Source organism: Myodes glareolus, chromosome 23, assembly GCF_982192425.1.
Source record: "Myodes glareolus chromosome 23, mMyoGla1.1, whole genome shotgun sequence".
Taxonomy (NCBI): Eukaryota; Metazoa; Chordata; class Mammalia; order Rodentia; family Cricetidae; genus Myodes; species Myodes glareolus.
Genome location: NC_142048.1, coordinates 55540183 through 55559761, shown reverse-complemented (window position 1 = coordinate 55559761; position 19579 = coordinate 55540183). Strand labels below are relative to the sequence as shown.

The 19579-nt window shown below is 50.4% G+C and overlaps 1 protein-coding gene across 1 annotated transcript in view; it reads right to left on the bottom strand.

Moving 5' to 3' along the window:
* The window catches only part of Adprhl1 (ADP-ribosylhydrolase like 1), a 37734-nt gene extending 18338 nt beyond the window's left edge, over positions 1-19396 (bottom strand). Inside the window, exons 1-7 of the mRNA XM_048456381.3 lie at positions 18962-19396; positions 13991-14155; positions 11555-11680; positions 11010-11150; positions 7436-7563; positions 7172-7304; positions 3284-3437 (exon numbers count right to left, since the gene is read on the bottom strand). Coding sequence (XP_048312338.3) covers positions 3284-3437; positions 7172-7304; positions 7436-7563; positions 11010-11150; positions 11555-11680; positions 13991-14155; positions 18962-19172 — 1058 coding nt within the window. The 5' untranslated portion in view covers positions 19173-19396. The remainder of the gene's footprint in view (positions 1-3283; positions 3438-7171; positions 7305-7435; positions 7564-11009; positions 11151-11554; positions 11681-13990; positions 14156-18961) is intronic.
* Positions 19397-19579: the final 183 nt, after the last annotated feature.

The window sequence follows — 19579 nt, the reverse complement described above, 5'->3', positions numbered from 1 at the left end:
TTAATCCCAGCACTGGGGAGGCAGAGACAGAGGATCTCTGAGTTCAAGGACAGCCTGGTCTACAGTGTTATTCCAGGACAACGATATACAAAGATCCTGTCTCAAAAAGTAAAAGTAAAAATAAAAGAAATAGAGGTTAAAATAAAGCCACATAAAGATGGAAAATGCACAGAGAATCTTCATACTGTATGCTATTATGCTCTCTTTAAATTATTTGATTGCTGAGGAAGGAGCAACAACTGCTAAAAGACTTTTGTTTATAAATGCTGCTGAACTAACCCAAGATAGGAATTTTGAAAATACCTTGGCTTCAAAACTGAAGTCAAAAGGTATGTTACTTTGGAGAAGAGATTTTGCTTTTGTTTCCACAGAAAACGAGAGACTCTGGATTTATTCAGAGTTAAGAATAATCACCTTTGACCAAGGGAGGCCACCTGAAAAATCTCCGATAGGAACAGATGGCCCAGATGACAGAGGTCTACATCCAGAACTGATCCAAGACTGCTGCCTGAGATGATCGAGACTCACAGGATACTCCAGTCATGACTTGATTATAACTCTAAATTTTCTTTAGGCCTCCTTAAGACTATCAGCGCCCCCAACCAGCAGGAAGTAGCTTGAAATACTACGCCCATGTTCCCAACAAATGGATTATGGGTATTTTCCTTTGTTTAAAAAAAAAAAAGAGAGGGAAATGGTGCGGGAGAATTATCTGTATTCTGTCAATTATATTTTAATAAAACGCTGATTGGCCAGGCAGGCAGTATAGGCGGGAAAGCCAGACAGGAAGTAGGGGTGGAGCAAAGAGACTGGGAGTATTCTGGAAGCAGAAGCTCTCTCTCAGCCACTCCTGCGCAGACCACCGAAGAGGCAGCATGTAACTTGCCCAGCTGAGAAAGGTATGGAGCCAATGTGGCTAATGTAGATAAAGATAATGGGGTAACATAAGTTATAAGAGTTAACAAGAAGCCTGACCTAATGGGCCAATCAGTTTATAACCTTAAGGAGTCCTGTGTGTGATTTTCTTTGTTGCTTGCCGGCTGTTGGGGTACTGGGAGGGACAGAAACCCCAACAAGCCAGCCCTCATACTACACACATGTACACGTATGCCATCCCTATATGCAACACTGATAGATACAGGGGAAAATTCTGGCAGGATGCATAAGAAATGAACTGGGCACTGTGCCTTGCCCAGTGTATGAGCTCAGGAGAAGTTTGGGGAGATTGTGTCTCCTACGTGCCACCGTTCAACAGTACCTGAATCCTGAGGCTCTGTGTGCACAGCACACTTGCACTCAGAACAAAGCCAACTAGCATCACGTGTCTAACAGGGGATGCTGGACTCAGCCACAGCCATCCAGGCTTTCATTGTCCCTTTCGGGGCTGCATATATCTGTCATGGGAATATGAAACTAGGGGACTTTTATAACAAGTCTGCAGATTTCACTCTAGTTCAGGCTTTCTAATTCATCATTACTTTGTAAATTATTGATTCTTACTACAGAGGACCACTAGTGAATAAGATGGAGCCCATGCAGGCCTCCATCCTAAACTACTATACAGACGCGCTTATCGGGGCCACTTCTTCTGCACCAAGGACAGAGACAGGAAAAGCCACCTTCAGGGTAAGGCCACCAGGGACAGGAGGGTGCTCTTCAAAATGCCAAGTGTTGTGCTTATCTAGGGAGAGCTCCATCTTATCTCACCCCAGCGGAGTTTATTTTCCTGAGGGAATTTCCATTAATTCTCATCCACTGCTTTGGGCTGCTTAGGCAGCAGAGTGGAAGTAGATAATGCATGATTTGCCCTGTGTCTGTCGCTCTGTTTCTGGTCAGTAAGTGTGTTAGTTCAGTTATTGTTCTGCTACCCAGAAGCAAACAACACACATGCACATACACATACACACAGACACACGTGCACACACAACCTGCTCAGTGTTGGATGCCAAAGATCTGAGCACCGTATGACTCTACTCTTTCCTACAGAACGGAAGCCAGGTACTCTGGGAAAGCAACTGCGATGCCCAAGACATGCCTGTCTCGCCACAGCTGCGGGGTAGTTCCCTGGGACCGAGGAAGAAGAAGCAGGGTACCCGGGACAGAGCGATCTTCAGCCTTAACACATCACCGAGCCTGTGCCAGCGGCCTTTGCTAATAAAGTCTGCAGTCACTTGTCCTACTGTCTGTTTGGACATCTTATCACAGGGGAGAAGAGACGTATCCCCATCTCGCATTCAACCATCCCACAGAAGCATGTGAGACCCACAGAGAATTTGCATTCTAGAGTCTGCGCAGATTCTAACAGGTGAATGCTTTCTGCCCTAGCTCTCCCCCAGGTAGAGCTTTCAGGGGCCTCACTAGCTTCTCACTGCAGAGAGCCTTGGCTTTCCTCAGAGACAAGGCCTTGTGTGAGAAGAACACAGCACCAACAAGAAGGGCCCAGATCTGCTGCCCAGGCCCACCACCAGCCATCTGGTCAACAGCGGCTAGCTTCGTACTGGTCACTCACCGAGGAAAACCCATGTCAAGCCATGGTTGGAACAGGAGCATGTGACCACCTCCCCCATACTCCCAGCTAACCCCTCCTGGGGAGCCTCCGTGGAACAGGACACGGTGGCTGGAGACTTCCTCCTACATAAATCTAACCCACCAAAAGGAAGATGCAGCCTGAGGCCCAGGAAGTCAGCTCCTGCCCGACTAGTGACTAGAACATGGCTAGAACAGGGCAAGCAGGCTGAACGACTGCTTTGGGTACATCCTGAAGCCACCGAGGGTCTCTACTCAGAGGCACGGACACATCTGCCCGCTGAAGAGCGATGCCCCCCTCACAGCGCGCCAGGGGACAGCAGGGAGAAATACACAGCGAGGATGCAGAAAGACCAAGGAAGGCTCTCAAACAGAGGGCCACAGCTATTAGTGTTGTTCACGCAGGTGAACAAGGAGCACCAGGTTTGGGGCAGAATAAAATACACCAATTGTCCAGAGACAGCTTGTCACTGAGTGTCTGGAGGTTTGTATGCAGCAAACCCAAGGCGTTGGCAGCGCTGCGCCAGGCTTCAGAGAGGGTGAGGAAAATCATTCTCTTAGGACAAACAATGTATTTTATATAGCAAACAGGGTTTGGAACTGGAGGGGAAAGTTCCAGTGGCATTATGGTCCGGGAGGCATGTGTTCCTGTGTGGACACAGCATATGTGTGTACCCCTTCCTGGGGTGGGGCTCTAAGTCTGAGCCTGGACACTATGGGCTGCCCTCCGGGAGGGAAAATGGCAGAAACACTTTACTTTTCTTCAGTGGACAGGCGGTGCAGGGCTGTGCCCAAGTCTTCTAGTCTGTCTTTGTGCTCCAGTTCCTGGTACAAGCCCCGTGGAACACCGGCCAGGCCGTGCAGCAACCCGAACAGGCAGCCAGCGATTGCCCCCGTGGCTCCGCTCTCACCTGGAACAGCAAACACAAGTGTGTTCTGGGGGGTGGGTGGGTCCCCTGGGGTGGGTGGGTCCCCTCTGACTAAGCCTGCTCCCCCGTATCTCTGAGACCACCCTGGAGAAGACAGGTGTAGTGGCAGACGAATCGTAATCCTAATACTCAGCAGGCTGAGGCAGGTATATTGACATGAGTTCAAGGTCTGCCTGGGCTAGGAAGTGAGTATCAGGCCAGCCAGGGGTATATTGGAGTACCCTATCTCAAAAAAAATTAAGACTACCACCCCAGCACAGAGTGCCAGCTGCGGAGGCAGCCACAGCTGTAAGCACTGGGTCTTTGGCTCTACGGCTGCTTCCCTTCTCTCCCCCATTCTGGGGACATCTTGCCACCACAAGCCAACCCGGTGGGATTAGGCAGCCGATAGTTGTGTGTAGTGGAGCTGGGAGGATGGAGTCCTAACAGCCCAAGTCCTGTTCCTGTTTACACCTCCTGAAAACCTGAAAAAATCTGGCTCAGCTTCCATAATAAAGTCTCAAGTTTCTTAACCGATTGACAGCCATGGGATCCATCTTTGGACTTTGTGGTCAAGCACGCTTGATACGCAGTTGGTTTGTTCATCCGCATCAGAAACGCAAGCACCAAGGTCACACGCGCACTTGGATTCACGATTCTGTGCTTTTCATTCACCCTTTGTGGACTTTTCTAGTGGATTGTGTGAAGAAATATCCTAAAAAGGAGATCTGGCTCATCATGATTGGGAGGAGAAAAGCTATCTTACTCTATAAATATGCCCCCCACATCAAAATATTTTAAAAATTGTCCTTAAAATTGAATATGCAGAACCCACTGGACTGCTCTCTGCTTCTGACAGCTGTGTGATCACTACCTTTCCAAAATCTCTGGTTTGCATTCAGGCCAACCATGGCCTACTTTTGCTTGTTTTTTAATATTTATTTTTATTTTATGTATACGAGTGTTTTGCCTGCATAAAGGTATGTGCACCATATGTGTGTGTGATGCCGGTGGAGACCAGAAGAGGTTATCCAAGCCCTCAGAATTACAAGTCGTGAGGGTTGTGAGGTACTGCATGGATGCCGGAAACTGAACTCAAGCACACTTAGCTGCTGACCTGTCTCTCCAGGCCATAGTTTGTTTTCGAGTCAGGGTCTTTCACAGCCTGAGGTGGCCCTGAACTCACTGTAGAGCTAAAGCTGGCCTTGAATTCTGGATGGTCTTGACGCTGCCTCCCTGGTGCTGGGCATATGAGCACGTGCCACCACCACACCTGGTTTATGAGGTGGTGAGGATTGAACCAAGGGCTTAGGCATGTTAGGTGAGCACTCTAACAACTGAGCTACACTGGCCTCCCTCCCCAGTGTGTGAAGACTTTAGTACACTTGTGTGTGTGTGTGTGTGTGTGTGTACCTATGCCATAGTGCCTGTGTGAAGGTCAGGACAGCTCGCAGGAGCTGGCTCTTTGCTTCTACGTTGGCCTGGAATTAAACTCTGGTAATCAGGCTTTTACCTGCTGAGCCATGCCCCTCACCTCCATGCCTTTTTTTGGAGACAAAGTCTCATGAGATCTAGGCTGCCCTCAAACTCATTCTGAACTTAGGACCCTCATGCCTTATCTCCCAAGTGCTTGGATTACAGATGGGCAACACCATCATGTCTGGCTTTTGTGTGGTGCTGGGGATCACATCCAGGGCCTCATTTGTACTAATCAAGCACTCTGCCAGCTGAGTTACATACACCCTCAGCTATATCCCCAGCTACATTCATCCCAGCTACACCCATCCCCAGCTACACCCATCCCCAGCTACATCCATCCCCAGCTACATCCTCAACTACATCCATCCCCAGCTACATCCTCAACTACATCCATTCCCAGCTACATCCCTAGCTACATCCATCCCAGCTACATTCATCCCAGCTACATCCATCTCCAGCCACACCCACCCCCAGCTACATCCATCCCAGTCACAACCATCCCCAGCTACATCCTCAACTACATCTATCCCAGCCACATCCACCTCAGCCACACCCCCAGCTATATCTGCAACCTCATAGCCTGGTTTTCAGAATCTCAGGGTAACTTGCTTCCTACAGTCTCAGAAAATGAGCACAGTTGAGTGCATATGTGCAGCATCTAAAGCTTCAAGAACTTGCCAGTTCTGAAAGAAAGAAAGAAAGAAAGAAAGAAAGAAAGAAAGAGAGAAAGAAAGAGAGAGAGAGAGAAAGAAAGAGAGAAAGAAAGAAAGAAAGAAAGAAAGAAAGAAAGAAAGAAAGAAAGGAAGAAAGAAAGAAAGAAAAAAAGAAAGAAAGAAAATTTAAAAAGCTGAGCTGTGATCTCCAGGTCATGTGGCCCCTGTCTCTTTGGCTGGGAACCTTGGAACTACCTCTGATTCCTCCCCACATGACCTCTGACCGCAAGCTGCTTCTGAGTCCTGATTATGTTTCAGACACACTCTCAGGTGCTAGCACATGCACACTTGTGCACACATGCTCAGTGGGGAGAGCAATTGGATTGGATGAGGCTGGGACCACAATGGTCGATAGAGGAGCAAGACTGAGCATTTGTTCTTGGCGTAGATAGACCTAGAGACCTGGGTGCCGGTCCTGGGAGAGGCCTGAACAGATATCCAGGAACAGTGGAATGACAAAGACCCACTCTAGCCTGGGTTCCCACAGCTGTCCTTTCTCTCCTTCCAGTAAAGCCAGCTTCCATTGGCTCTGTGTCCAGTTGCTCATTCTCAGAGGGAAGCTGGGAGAATGCTGAGGGACATAACATGGTTCCAGGAACAAAGTTCTGATCCCATGGACAACTTTCCATTGGCAGCTTAGGGCTCTGGCCACGCACTCAATGGCACCAAGATGCATTTGCTATGGGACACTGGTCAGAGACCATCCAAGTCCATCTTGCCTCTCTTGGCCATGCCAGGCACCTTGGAGCCCTTGATCTCATAGCTCGATAGCTTGCCTTGAGCAAGTGAATTCCAGATGTTCTGCCACCACTCCATCCCTTTGGCAAGGTCAGGAGATGCGATTGTGTGCGTTTTTACCTTCCTGTCTGTGAAGGTTGCTCCAGCCTATATGGCTATATGAAGTCACTCCCAGCCTCTTTACCTCGGCCCCCTCTGCCCTCCTCATCGCCTGTCTTCTCCACAGCCACAGATGACTCCAGCAGCGAGGGTGTGGGTTATTCTAGCTGAAGACCTGCGCATCCGTAAACACTAGTGAGCCCTGTGTTTGTGGAGTTCTGCTGGGGCAGGAAGGTAGGCATCTAGTCTCATTATTTGTTCTCAAGGAGTGGGGGCCACCAGGGGACAATGGGCCTCAGGAGGAGAAGCATTTCACTCAGACCCAGGAACCGCGCTCTAAAATGCTGCGGCTTTGCACAGGCTGTAGACCTGCAGGAGCGGGGAGCCTGTGTCATGGGGTGGAGGGAGACCTGCCAGCTCTGAGTGAGCAGCTGGAAAGAGAAGAGTCCCTGTACCTGGTCACTGTGCTTCCAACAGTGGTCACCTGTGAGACTGGCAGGCTTGTGGGCCACATCAAAGTAGGTTACTGCAACCATATCTGTGTCCCTGATGTTGTTTGTACGTGAATTGCGATCAGAGACTCCAGAGGCCTGTGTTCCAGGTCTGTGACTGTAGACCACGCCTGTGGACCCTAAACACTGAGAAAGCGTCTCAGGGCACAGGATCCGTACCTTCTGGAAGTATCCACCACAGAGGAGGGCATCTTACCTCCGTGAAACATGGCCCGCTGGCACAGCTCGGTCCAGTTGTTCCCTGAACCAAGGAGGGCATCGTAGGCTATCATGGGGGCATCATGGCCACGCCGTCCCCCTCGGCCTTCTGAGCTCCACTTCCTGTATGTCTGAAGAGAACTGTGGGTCAATGTGTGTCCAGCAAAAGATCCACGTCCATCCCTCTGGCTGCTGTCCACCCACCAGCCTTGTTCGCTCGCTCATGGAGCACAGGCTATCCCAGGACTAGGGCTGGACTTACCTTGTCTCGTTCCTCGGCATTGTAGTTGCCAGGGAAGGTGGCTTTGTTCTCCGTTTCTTCGCTGATTTTTCTTTCCTCCAGATAGAATTGCCATTTTGCTTCGAAGTAAAACCAGTGCTCTTGGTACTCTAGACGCAAGCACAGGGCAGGAGGGCTGATGGCGCCTGGTGGAGGTGGGCACCAGGATGGGGGAGGTGGGCAGCGCCTCCTCCCCACGGAGGGTGTGGGGGATGGAGTGCCCGTGCCATCATAGATGTGGCTGCTTCCAACAGCAGCGCAGAAGATGGGGAGGAGGCAGAACAGTGCCCAAGTTATTTAACTGCTCTCTAAAGCAGAAAGTGGTCACAGGACGATTATAAATTCATAATTTTAATTAATTAGGTCTGGAGATGTAGCTCAGGGTTAAGAGCGCTTGCCTAGCATGCATAAGACATTGAAAAGAAAAGAGAAAACAAAGAAAAAGTCCCCAAACTAAAGAAACCCAGAAACCCAAAGCCAAACCAACAGGGAATTCTGTGTTTTGATTCGCTTAAACCTGGACTGCACAGTAAGAGGGGAAGTTTCGTTATTACTGATAGCCTGAAACCCAAGCTGCAAGGACGCTGCAGCACCTCTGACCGGCGCATCAGATGAGGAGGGCACTGGTTGGGCAGAGGCCAGCAGCCACCCATCTTATAGACGACCAAGCCCTCCAGAGCCTTGGAGCAGCAGGAAATGGCAGTGCCTGCTCTAGGAGGGTCACAGCTTGTCATCCCCTGAAGGCAACAGAGGATGGGGAATGCCTTTAGGGGCGGGTAAGGTCTGGGGGGCATCGCTGAGGATAGAGATCTAGACCCTATTTTCTGTCTATGGCTGGGTAGCTGAGAGCAGAGGCCAGAGCAGAGCGAGTAAAGGGCTATGCGGGACGGGGGCGGGGGTGATGGTGAGCAGACGCTGCAGCAGAGAAGCCAGGAGGTGCTGGGACAGCTTCTCTCACTAGCACATTGGGATTCTGGACCTGCTGGGCTTCACAAAGTTGAATCACTGCCTGCTCGAATACCACTAAAGACAAAACACCTGTGTGGGGCAGTACCTCCCGCCTCTACCCAGTGAGATTTCCACACCTAGAACCCCTCAAAGGGTGATATAGGAGAGTCTTCTATCTATCTGTTGCTTTCATTGGTTAATTAATAAAGAAAACTGCCTGGCCTGATAGGTCAGAACATAGGTAGGCGGGGAAGACAGAACTGAATTCTGGGAGGAAGAAAGCAGGGTCAGGAGAGCCGCCGCCATGAAGTTGCCAGGTCAGACATGCTGAATCTTTCCCGGTAAGCCATGAGCTCGTGGTGACATACAGATTATTAGAAATGGGTTGAATCAATATGTAAGAGTTAGCCAATAAGAGGCTACAGATAATGGGCCAGGCAGTGTGTAAATGAATACAGTTTCCGTGTAATTATTTTGGGTCAAGCAAGCCAGGTGGCGGGAAGCGGCCCACTGCTCCTTCCTTCTACAAAAGGGGGAGCTCCAGGGGACGCTCTCCAAGGATGTTTACAGAACAACTCTTTCTGGGTGAGCTTAGGTTCTGTTGAAAGTTCGTGTCTAAAGAGCTCCTAAAACTCTAGTTAAGCAAACTTAAAATCAAACAGACATAACAGGGCTGTTTCTCAGGGGTCACCTCCCAGAGAGAGTCAAGTCCCCAGATCTTCCGGAAGTGAACTCTGTTCTCAGGTTCATGCCCTCATGGATGGCACACCTGAAAAATAACCACCTGGGTTCTGAAGTCCTGGGGCGTCCCTTAGCAGTATGAATGCTGTGCTGTAAGGGTCTGCTTTGTCATAGTAAGTGTCTTCCAGTCTTGGTGACCCTGCTTAGATGAGAGAAAGCACTCACTGACTGTAGGCAGCATTGGGGGACCTTCAGGGGACATCAAGGTCCATTTGAGACAGAGGGACCAGGGAATGATGGCTTAAACTAAGCGAAAATAAATGCAATAAATGTCCTGTGGAGGCCAAGCAAGTGAGGGACAGGCAGTTCAGAGAAGAGCTAGCTAGGATTCCCGGCACCACCCGGTAAGCCCAATTTCCTCCAGTGCTGAGGCCAAGTGGCTGTCCTCCTGTGTGTCATGTGTCCTTGTAAAGTTGTTCTGGAATCCTCTAGAACATGCCCCCCCACATCTTGTGGTGACTTTGACGTGACTCTTGGAACCGCCCAAGAGTCACTCGGCTTCAGGCCGCTTTGGAGAAGCAGTAGCCTTGGCCCTGGGTTCACATCCTCCCTTCTTTCAGGACACCCTGGATGGCTTATTTTAGAAAGTTAATTTCCACTTAGGTGCACGGCAGGACACGTGGCACCACCTGCGCTCCCCACTCACACGCATCTCCCTTAGAGTGGAGAACGGCACGGGGTAAGAGGGTCTTCCATATATTCTGTGACATGGGGAGCGAGCCCTGAGTTTTCTGGTCCTGCACTGGGCTCCTGCATCTGTATCTATGGCTACCACACAGCACTTCCAAGTAAAGTGGGGGTGGGTGGGGTATAATTAGGTGCTTACGTGCCCTAACCCTGGAAGTCGTACCACACCCAGTACTTTTTGAGTAACAGGCTGACCATGTCCACTAGGTGACAGGCTCTGGGTTAATGAGGGTGATGGAAACCGTGGGAACATAAGCCGTTAGTGGTCTCTGGGGACACGTGGCATGGGGTCCCACCTTGGTACAGATGAAGTGTGTGGCATGGGATGCATCTCTTTGGTCAAGTACAGGCTAGGGTGGGGCTGTGTGAAATGCAGCTGCAATGCATTCCTCTATGAAGGCAGGGACAGTTCTCTGTTACATTGGACACTCGGTCTCAGCTTGGAGGTGTGGAGGGTGTGTGTAGGTACCAAGGTCTTTTTCCCTTCTTCCTGGCAATTCGCAGGGCAGGGCCGTGTGACCTCAGGCTCCCTGGAGATTCTGCACTAGCACTGGCTTGAGGGGATAGCTTAGGAAGAATTTGGCTCTCTTTGTTATGGTGATTCCACCTGTATTCAAGGTTCTAGCAGTGGGCTCCACACGCCTGGCCCCTCCCAGCTGATTCTGCCTGAGGCGCCAGGGCCTTTAATCCCCTTCTCCTGCTCCTGATGGGAGGAGGCCTTGCCCTTTTGATCCCCCTTTCCCACTGGTATAAATACCCGACTTGAGTTTAATAAAGTGGCCATTTACTCTTGGTAAGTGAGCAGGTCTCTTTTGTGTGTGTCTGTTTTAAACCCTCAGGACAATCGTCCATTCTCATGGGCCTGAGTTCGGGAAAGCGGGCGCGCCTGGATCGGGTGTGGGTATCCACAGGAAGGCGGGGCCCTACAGGTGTGGGTGTCTTCGAGACCTTAGGTTACTGGGGAAGAAGCCACCACGTGGCTACTCGGAGTGGGTGTCTGCCCTTGGCCAAGTGAGGACCGTTGCGAAGTCAGATCTTCGCCTGCTGATCAAGGGTTTCTCCAGGCATTGCCTTTGGCTGAGCACCCAGAGCTTCTGTGTGGCTGGTGCAGAACTTGGTGGAATGTGAGCTTATGTGCTTTGGGTGAGTGGGAAGAAGTGGGGCATGAAGCCAGGCTCACCTGCCATGTGCCGGATGGTCTTTCTACAGTACTCCTCAGCCAGCGGGACCGCCTTCAGCATGTCTCTTCCCCATTGTACAAGGGGCTTTCCTTGTACTGCGTACGAGGCGAACAGAGCAGTGCACAGGGACCCAAGGAAACCTGGAGGGTGGGGGAAAGAGAGGGGCAGCTGACACCTGGGCCATGGGCTTTTGAGTCCAAACAGACCACCCCCAGAGCTGTGAGCTCTGCCTCTCTCTGTGTATAAGAGGTGAGATGCTCATCTTTCCAGGGCTGCTACAGGACCTGGATACTAAGAGTAGAAGCATAGGCCAGGCCAGGGAGAAGGGCAGAAGCCCACAGAACTGACCGGCACTTACTTAGACTAGAGCCCAGCTTCCCCTCCAGATCCACACCTCTCTTTTGCTCTGCCATGTATGATACAGGAATGACGAGAATTCTCCCCTTCGTGTGGCCTCTCCAACATCGCCACACTTAGTGACAATCCTGTTTCCAAGCGGAACATCATCCTAATAGGACCCACACCCATCCAGCACCCACTTTACCTGTGGGATGGTTGTGGGTCATTCTACCGCACTCAATACTGACTTCCACGAGGGTCTCCAGCCGGCCTGGCTTCCAGTACCGCATCCCGATGCACATTGCTTTAGTGGCAGCTCCAAACCCCGAACCTAAATGGGCGATAGACACCTGAATTCAGGTTTGCCCCCATAGTCCCTGGAAGTCCAGCATTCCTGATTCCTAAAGTACAAGGTTTAGGTAACTACATGCCATGAGACTATCATTAAACGAGTAAACAATAAACACACCCCTTCCCCCAATCCCAGACAAGAGAAAAAGAGATCTATGGGTCAGGTTGCAAGACAGTGGAGTTATTCAACCCTGACAATGAGCTTTCTCTTGACCTCGTACAGGCTCATAATGCGTGTCTACTGGGGAACCTCAGAAGCAGCGTTGAACCAGATACGACTGCTTCCTCCTGCCTTCTCTCTCTTTCTTTCTTTTCTCTCTCTCTTTCTTTCTTTCTCTCTCTCTCTCTCTCTCTCTCTCTCTCTCTCTCTCTCTCCCTCCCTCCCTCCCTCCCTCCCTTCCTTCCTTCTTCTTTCCTTCCTTCCTTTTTTAGAAAACAGAGTTTCGTTACATAGCCACTGTTCCTGGGAACTTTCCTCTTTAAAACACTGTCATTCAGTCACAATTGACAGAGAGTCCTCTGCTGGCCTCCTCGGGCACTTCCCATATGCAGTGCACTTCCGTACAAGAAGACACTAATTTTCTTTATTTTTGATGTCGAGGCTCTCTCTCTCTCTCTCTCTCTCTCTCTCTCTCTCTCTCTCTTTCCCCCTCTCTCTCTCTTTTGAGACAGGGTTTCTCTGTGTAGTCTTGGTTGTCCTGGAACTCGCTTTGTAGACCAAGCCAGCCTTAAACTCACAGAGGCCTGCCTCTGCCTCCCAAGTGCTGGGATTAAAGGCATGCACCACCACCACCCGGTCCTCTCTACTCTCTTTTGCGAAGTCTTCTGACGCATTCTATGAACTCTCTCCACGTACACTATGGAAAGGATGTAGTAAACTAGTTGGAATCTTGTTTTTTGTTGTTTTCTCACCAGTCTACAGCAGAGAATTTCCACACCAGCACACAGAGTACCTACACAGCATTCCACCATGTAGCTGTGCACTTAACTTTCCCATTTTCTTTCTGAGGGACACCAAGCTGCCTCCAGGTTTTTGCTGGTACAAATGATGATGCCAAGGTCATCTGCATACACACGTTTCTGAGCATTTGCTTTAGTGTACTGTCATTATGGGTCTTTAAGACTTTTAGAAGTAGAATATCAGACCAAGAGGCATTGCCATTCAATAGTCTTTCTGGTTGGTAGTTGTGATGGTCAGTTTTAATTGTCAATGTGAGACAATCTAGAATAACCTGGAAAGAGTCTCAGTGGGGGACTGTCTACATTGGGCTGTTTATGGGCGTATCTGTGGGGTTGGTCTTAGCCAAATTAATTGATGTGGGAAGACCCAGTCCACCATGGACAGCACCACCCTAGTCAGGGGGTCCTGAACATTTAGAAGTGGAGAAATCAAGCTAAGGTAAGCAAGCAAGCAAGCAAATATGCATACATGTATTTCTCTCTGCACTTGACTGTGTGATTGGCTGATTAAAGCTCCTGCCTTGAGTTCTCCATAAATACAGGCTATAATAGAACAGTTTTTTTTAATCAAAGTAGCAGAAGTGAAACTAGAAGAGAAGTCCTATTATACCCGCTTAAACTGCTTCTCTTGGCAGTGACACACTTCTACCTGTTCAAATGATGTCTCCTGCTGGTAACATCTACATACACTTCTGTTGTACCTTCTACTGCACCTGGGTTGTTCTTTCTTGGTCTATCTGGGGTTTCAGAGCAGCTGACCTGGTCCTGCCTATGCTCTGTGGCTCCCATGCCTTTCAGAGACATTCCAGGAACTACCTGTTTGTTTGGGAAGAGTGAGTGAGCCCAGGTTCCTGGATTGATGGAGCTGGAGAGGGGGCCAAGAGTTGTGGCGCCCACACTGGAACATATCCACTCTGCCCTTTCAGGATAAAGGCAGGGCAGTGGTTTCATTATTCGTAAGGGGTACCAGGAGACAGGGCCAGCAGGGGAGGGGAGGGGAGGCTCTGAGAGGTGGAAGCTGGGGTTGCCTGTGTGCTGCACTCTGCGAACACAGAAGGCACTTCTTACTAAATACAAGCTTCAAGCAAAGGCAGAGGAGAATATCCCTTAAAGTAAACTGGAAATGGATAACAAAAACCCCTCTGTGGACAGTGTCTTTAAGAGATGCTCAAGCAGGCAGGGCTGGCTGACAAGGGGATGCCCTGCCTGTCAAAGGATTTGATCCAGACATATGGGGATGCCACGATGGCAGCCAGGGCAGGCTGCCAGCACCTGCACCGGCACCCACAAGGTCCCTAACAGCAGCTCCGTGAACAAAAAGCTGTCTGACCCTTTTCACTGAAGGGCGTATGCCAGGCGAGGAGGTAGTTATCTGGCTTCAGCTGCGAGCAGCCCTCGATAGTGGAAGGGTCTGGCCGATGTTCCGCGAGCTTCTCCACGGTCTCCACGTAGCGCTTCACCATCTCACGGTACAGGTCGTCCAGGCACCAGTAGTCTGTGGGGGAAGCGGAGGGGACAGATGTCAGTGAGGGTGGAAAGTGGGAACAGCTTCCATCGGCGGCAAGGATGCACGAGCATGCTCAGAGCAGAAGGTGTGGTGACTGCTCAGCCGCCTGGGTGGATTTTAGACCCTAAGAAGACAACTGCTCCTAGTCTGGTCATCTTGGGGTTTCTGTGGTTGTGAAGAGACACCATGATCATGGCAACTCTTCTAAAGGAAAACACTTAATTGTGGAGGTTCAGGACATCACCGTCATGGTAGGACATGGCAATGTGCAGGCAGGCATGAGGTAGCTTGGAGTTCTACATCTTGCAGGCAACAGGAAGTGAACTGAGTGTCACACCGTGCGAAGCTTGAGCAAAGGAGATCTCAAAGCCCGTCTCCCGCAGTGACACACTTCCTCCCACAAGGCCACACCCCCTAGTAGTAACACTCCTTTAGGGGGCCATTTTCTTCCAAACCGCCACACTGATGTCCTGAGAGTCTAGGGAACACCTACCACCCTCATTTTTACTAACGGTTTTGTCCACTCAGAACAAACTACATCACATGACACCGTGCACAGCAGTAGCCTCACTGACCTGGAGGGACACCAGGCGACAGGGTGATTCCACAGAGCTCCAGCTCCCACTCCCACTTTGGGAAACCCAGGCTCTGTGTGGCTGTTATTGTCAAGCTGTGCCTTGCTCCCTTGAAGTGTGTTTGGGAGACCAGAAGGGGTCAAACCCCTGAAGATCATGAGCCACTGGGGGCGAAAAGAACTAGTCAGTACTGAACATCTGACATTGGCCAGCACGGGGCCTGGCCCGCCTCTCCTTCATGAGCAGCAGCCATTGTTTTCTCCAAGAAGACTCTGCCTGACTAGATCTGATGGGTGTTTACTGCAAAGCTAGAGTTTTGCTCACTAAATTAATCCATGGACAAAGGCCACGCACACCCAGACAGTGGAGGCCAGAGTGCTTGATCCTCTGGAGAGCAGGCCATAGTTCAGGTGCCCAGTGAGCATGAGGGTGGTGCTTTCCCCTGTCCTCTCTCATGGCCACCAGTGGGTTTCCTTCTTTGTCAAAGCTGCACTCAGGATGGAGAAGTGCCATTAGGAGACAACCACTGGCCCATTCAGTGGCCACGGGTGACCTGTCTTTGCTGAGTGCTGGGCGGCAAGAGAAGAATGGGGCATGGCAAGAGTCTGGTGACCCTACTCCAGAGAAGAGCCGGCTGGAAACCTCAGACTCCTTGTTGCCAGGAGAAGCGAAGCGCCCGGCACAATTGCTCCCTGCCCTGCCGCTCTTCTTCCTCTAAGGCCCATGCCTAGCTTGGAACTGGGACAGGAGAAGATGGACAGAACTTTGTTTGGGAGGAGGGAGTGCCACACGTCCCAGCCAGGCTTCTTGCGGCAACCCTACAGAAATAAAATTAGCTTCATCTGCCTGCAAACCCCTGCTGGGAGGCAGGACCTGTGCCTGGCCAGGTTACTGGTGAAGCCACAGCATCTGGCACCGTTTCGCCAGGGCTATCTGCTTACCGACGGCAGTGTCCCCTCCGTCCTGGCAGCCCAGGCCTCTCCAAGTCCTCTAAAACAATGATAAGACCAGATACCACAAAATCTCTGCCTTTGACCGAAACTGAGCTTTTCCAGAGTAAAAAAGATCCATAAAAATCCAGCACCCTGCTCTGACTGCTACACTCCTCTCCCTACCTCCCTATCCATCCTCCTGAAGGGTAAGTCAGTTTAGAAAACAGGCCAGCAGCTCTTAAACGACTTGATGATGATGATGATGATGATAATAATAATAAAGCAAAACACCATGGGCTTGAAGTAAAATCACAGGTTGCATCCACCTTCTCTCCTCCTGGCTCTGACCTGTGTCTGCTCTAACTCTATCTCGGCTGTCAGAGTCCCTGAGAAGAAGAGAAGGAGCAGGCCTGGTGCACCCTTATTCTGCTGGTCTCAGGTTCCTTGTAGGCTGCACACCGAGACACTTCCTGCCCCCTCCCCTCCCTGCCTTGCTGATTAGCCCTTGCGGTCAACTATCAGCCAAAATTGCTCACCCTCAGTGGCATAAGATCGTCTAGAGTCTCGACCCCAGCCTGGTAGCCTTGCACCACTGAGTACCTCACCCTATGGCTCTGTTTGACTCCCACAGCCACAAGGGTTTTAAGGAGCAGGGATGTGAGCACCCCACAAATTTCCTAGGCTCAGCAGCAGCAAATGATCGTGAGATGAGCCACACTCGGAGCCTGGCGTGAATGCCCATGCTCACTAGATGTCCACCTGGTGACATTAAGTCACCCCAAACTTTGCACTCCTGAGTGAGGGGCAGCACTACCGACAGGCCTTGTAGAATGTCAGACAAGTCCCTGTCTTTGTTTCTGCTCTGGTGTCCTGAATGCCACACACTGCCCCTGAATGGGCTGTGGCCACTGTGGCAGCTAAGCCATGGCTTGTCGACCACATCGTCATTGCTGGGTGATGGAATCACGAGTGACAATTGTTTAAATAGGAGGGGTCCCACTCTGGGAAGCGGGCTACAGGGCATCCAAACGCCACGATAAACAGGCAGTGCGCAGGGTCCATAAGAACACGGCCTGAGGCCAGGTGGCCTGGCTGTGCTGTCACATGGCGGCACAGCACTGGACGAGTTACTCAACCACGCCATGTGTCCATCTCACCCGTGGAAAGGACACACTGAAGCCACCTTTCAGAATGTGAAGATGACACGGCCTTGGGACAGTGAAGTTAAGGCAGGTGAGACAGCTCCTCATGAACTTCTGCTGCAAAGAGTTGTGCCTACCATTAGTCAGATAGTAGCCCCTAAAGTGGGCTACGGCTGTTAAAAAACTGGGCTGTTTCAAGTGAAAACCTTGAGTTTAAGTGAATAGGGGAAAAAAGTGCTTAGTGTCTAGAGCCATGGTTCCCACCCAGCCTTCCTAATGCTGCTACCCCTCAACACAATTGCTCATGTTGTGGTGACCCACAACCTTAAAATTAATTTTAGTTGCTAGTCCATTACTATAATTTTGTTATTGTTATGAATCATATTATAAATTTCCAATATGCAAGATGGTCTTAGGCAACCCCTGTGAAAGGGTCATTTGGTCTTCAGAGGGGTTAACAACCCAAGGTCGAGAACCTCTGGTCTAGAGGATCGACTAAGGGGGTGTTCAACAAGTGTTTTCTCATGACCTACAATGAGAGGCCAGGACAGGGCACAACATAGCAACACATGCTTGGTACTCCTGGTGACTGGCAGGGAGGGAACTTACTTCTTCCTCAGAGCCAAACCAAACCAAACCAAACCAAACCAAACCAAACCAAACCAAAAAACCAATACTGCAAAATGGTTCAAACCTTGCTAAATATGCACACTTCATCTTGAGTTGACTTTGGTCCATTGATCTAATCCCAAGTACCCTGTGCCATTACACAGGGCCTGCCTGTGTCAGGGGCTCTCTGAGGAAGCTCCAGAGACAGACACGGGCCTAGCACTCTGCACTCATGCACAGAACACCCATCAGAACTGAGCACAGACAAGGACCTTGATGTGGCTGTGCAGAGGCATCTACACAGCACTGGGGGAGCAGAGGCGTCTACACGGCACTGGGGGAGCAAACGTCAGGAGAAAGTACTGACTGCAGTTTTGATGGGAAAGTCATGCTCTCCTGAGGTTGTGAACCGTGGTGGGCTCTGAGCTGTAGTACTGACCACAAAGGCACGAAAGTATGACCAAAATATCAGAAGGAATAATTTTTTTGAAACCCCAAACAATGCTTCACCACTTCCCATAGGGTGATACTGTATCTTACCGATGCTTTACTTTTCCCCTAGTTACTTAGGGGCTAGCTGATGAAATTCCTATACAATGACAGCAGAATCTATAAATACTCGGATTCCATAATTATACACACTTAGAAAGATGCTTCACCATTTCAACAAGCTGTGATTCCATATCTTATCAACGGGCTTCAGTTCTATTTAGAGACATGACATTGGTGGCATTCCTATACAATGACCACAGAACTAAGCTGAGCATGTTCACGACAGATGGGCAGAATAGTGAATGCATAAGTGAGATCTGTTGGCTTAACTGCTGCCCTCAGACCTTCATTTTGCAATGATGCCATATCAGACCTGCAGGATATCAGCACACCCTGCACAGAGAGGACACACTATGTTTGTGTATGTACTATTCTCGGAAATCCATGTAACGTCTTGTTGATCTTAGCACTGACCTGCTCCTAGCTGAACATACTTGCTCTCCTGAATCCAAATTACTCTTTCTTATAACACTTACACATAAACAATGTCCAAACTGAATAGCTCGGATGGATATTTTAACCTTAATTATTTGGAACAGAGATGCAATCCCCAAACAGTGCTATCTCAATGGGTCCAAATTTCAAGCTGGATACGTATTCTTTTGTAGTATATTTAGAACAAGATACTTCATCCTCCATAGCGAGAACCTTTGCCTATGCTTGGACCCCAGAGCTGCTCCCAGAGGCTTGCTTGTGGTGCAACAACAGAAACAAGGGGAAGTTGCTCTTTAGAATCTGGAGTTTAATCATCTGTGAAGCGTTGCTGTCCCCAAAGACACACACAGGAGAAACATGACCCTGCCTGTCAGGCTCCGGGTCTCTGGTGGAGATTAAATCACCAGCTTCAGCAGCAGTGTCAGGTAACATGGGGCGCCAAGCACCACCTTCAAAGTTCCTGGTGCTGGTCTGCCATCAACACGGGAAGCCACACACCCGTCTTTCTAGCCCAGCGCACCTGGGGCAGAGTATGCCTGTCAGTCCTACCTGTGGTGAGGGCCTCGGCGGTTGCCATGTGCATGATGGTGTTGTCGCTCACTGGCCACTTTCCAGGTGACAGCACAAGGCTGTCCAGTCCCCCAGTCTTTTGCAGCTCCTCCTGGATTGAGCCTAAGGCACTGTTCTCCCTGCAGACGTTCCCATAGCCGAGTGCATCACCGACACCCCCCAACAACATCGCAGCCTTGAACTTCTCCATCTTAGAAGGTGACTCCTCTCAGGCTGCAGCTGCCTTTGTCCCTTCCTGGCCACCCTTAGGCAGCCTGGCTGACATTTATAGTGGTCATTGTATCACCATCCAGCACTCTCCAAATGGCCAGGCGTTCCTTCTCTGCCTTGGCAGGTGGCACCAATGAGATAAAGCTCTGAGCTCACCACGTGGGAGCTGTTTGGACGGCACTGGTTCTCCAGCAAGGGAGCCTGCTGGCGCAGGTCCACACCCCAGCTGCTCGGGGCCCTGGAGCTGTGCTACTGGGTCAGCTCCTTGATGGTATGCGGCCCCTGCAGGCAAGGAAGTGCATGTCACGGTGTGAACATTGCTGCTCCGTCTTTGCCATCTGCTCTGCCCTATCTTCGAATAAATGCATTCATCGCGCCATCACCTAA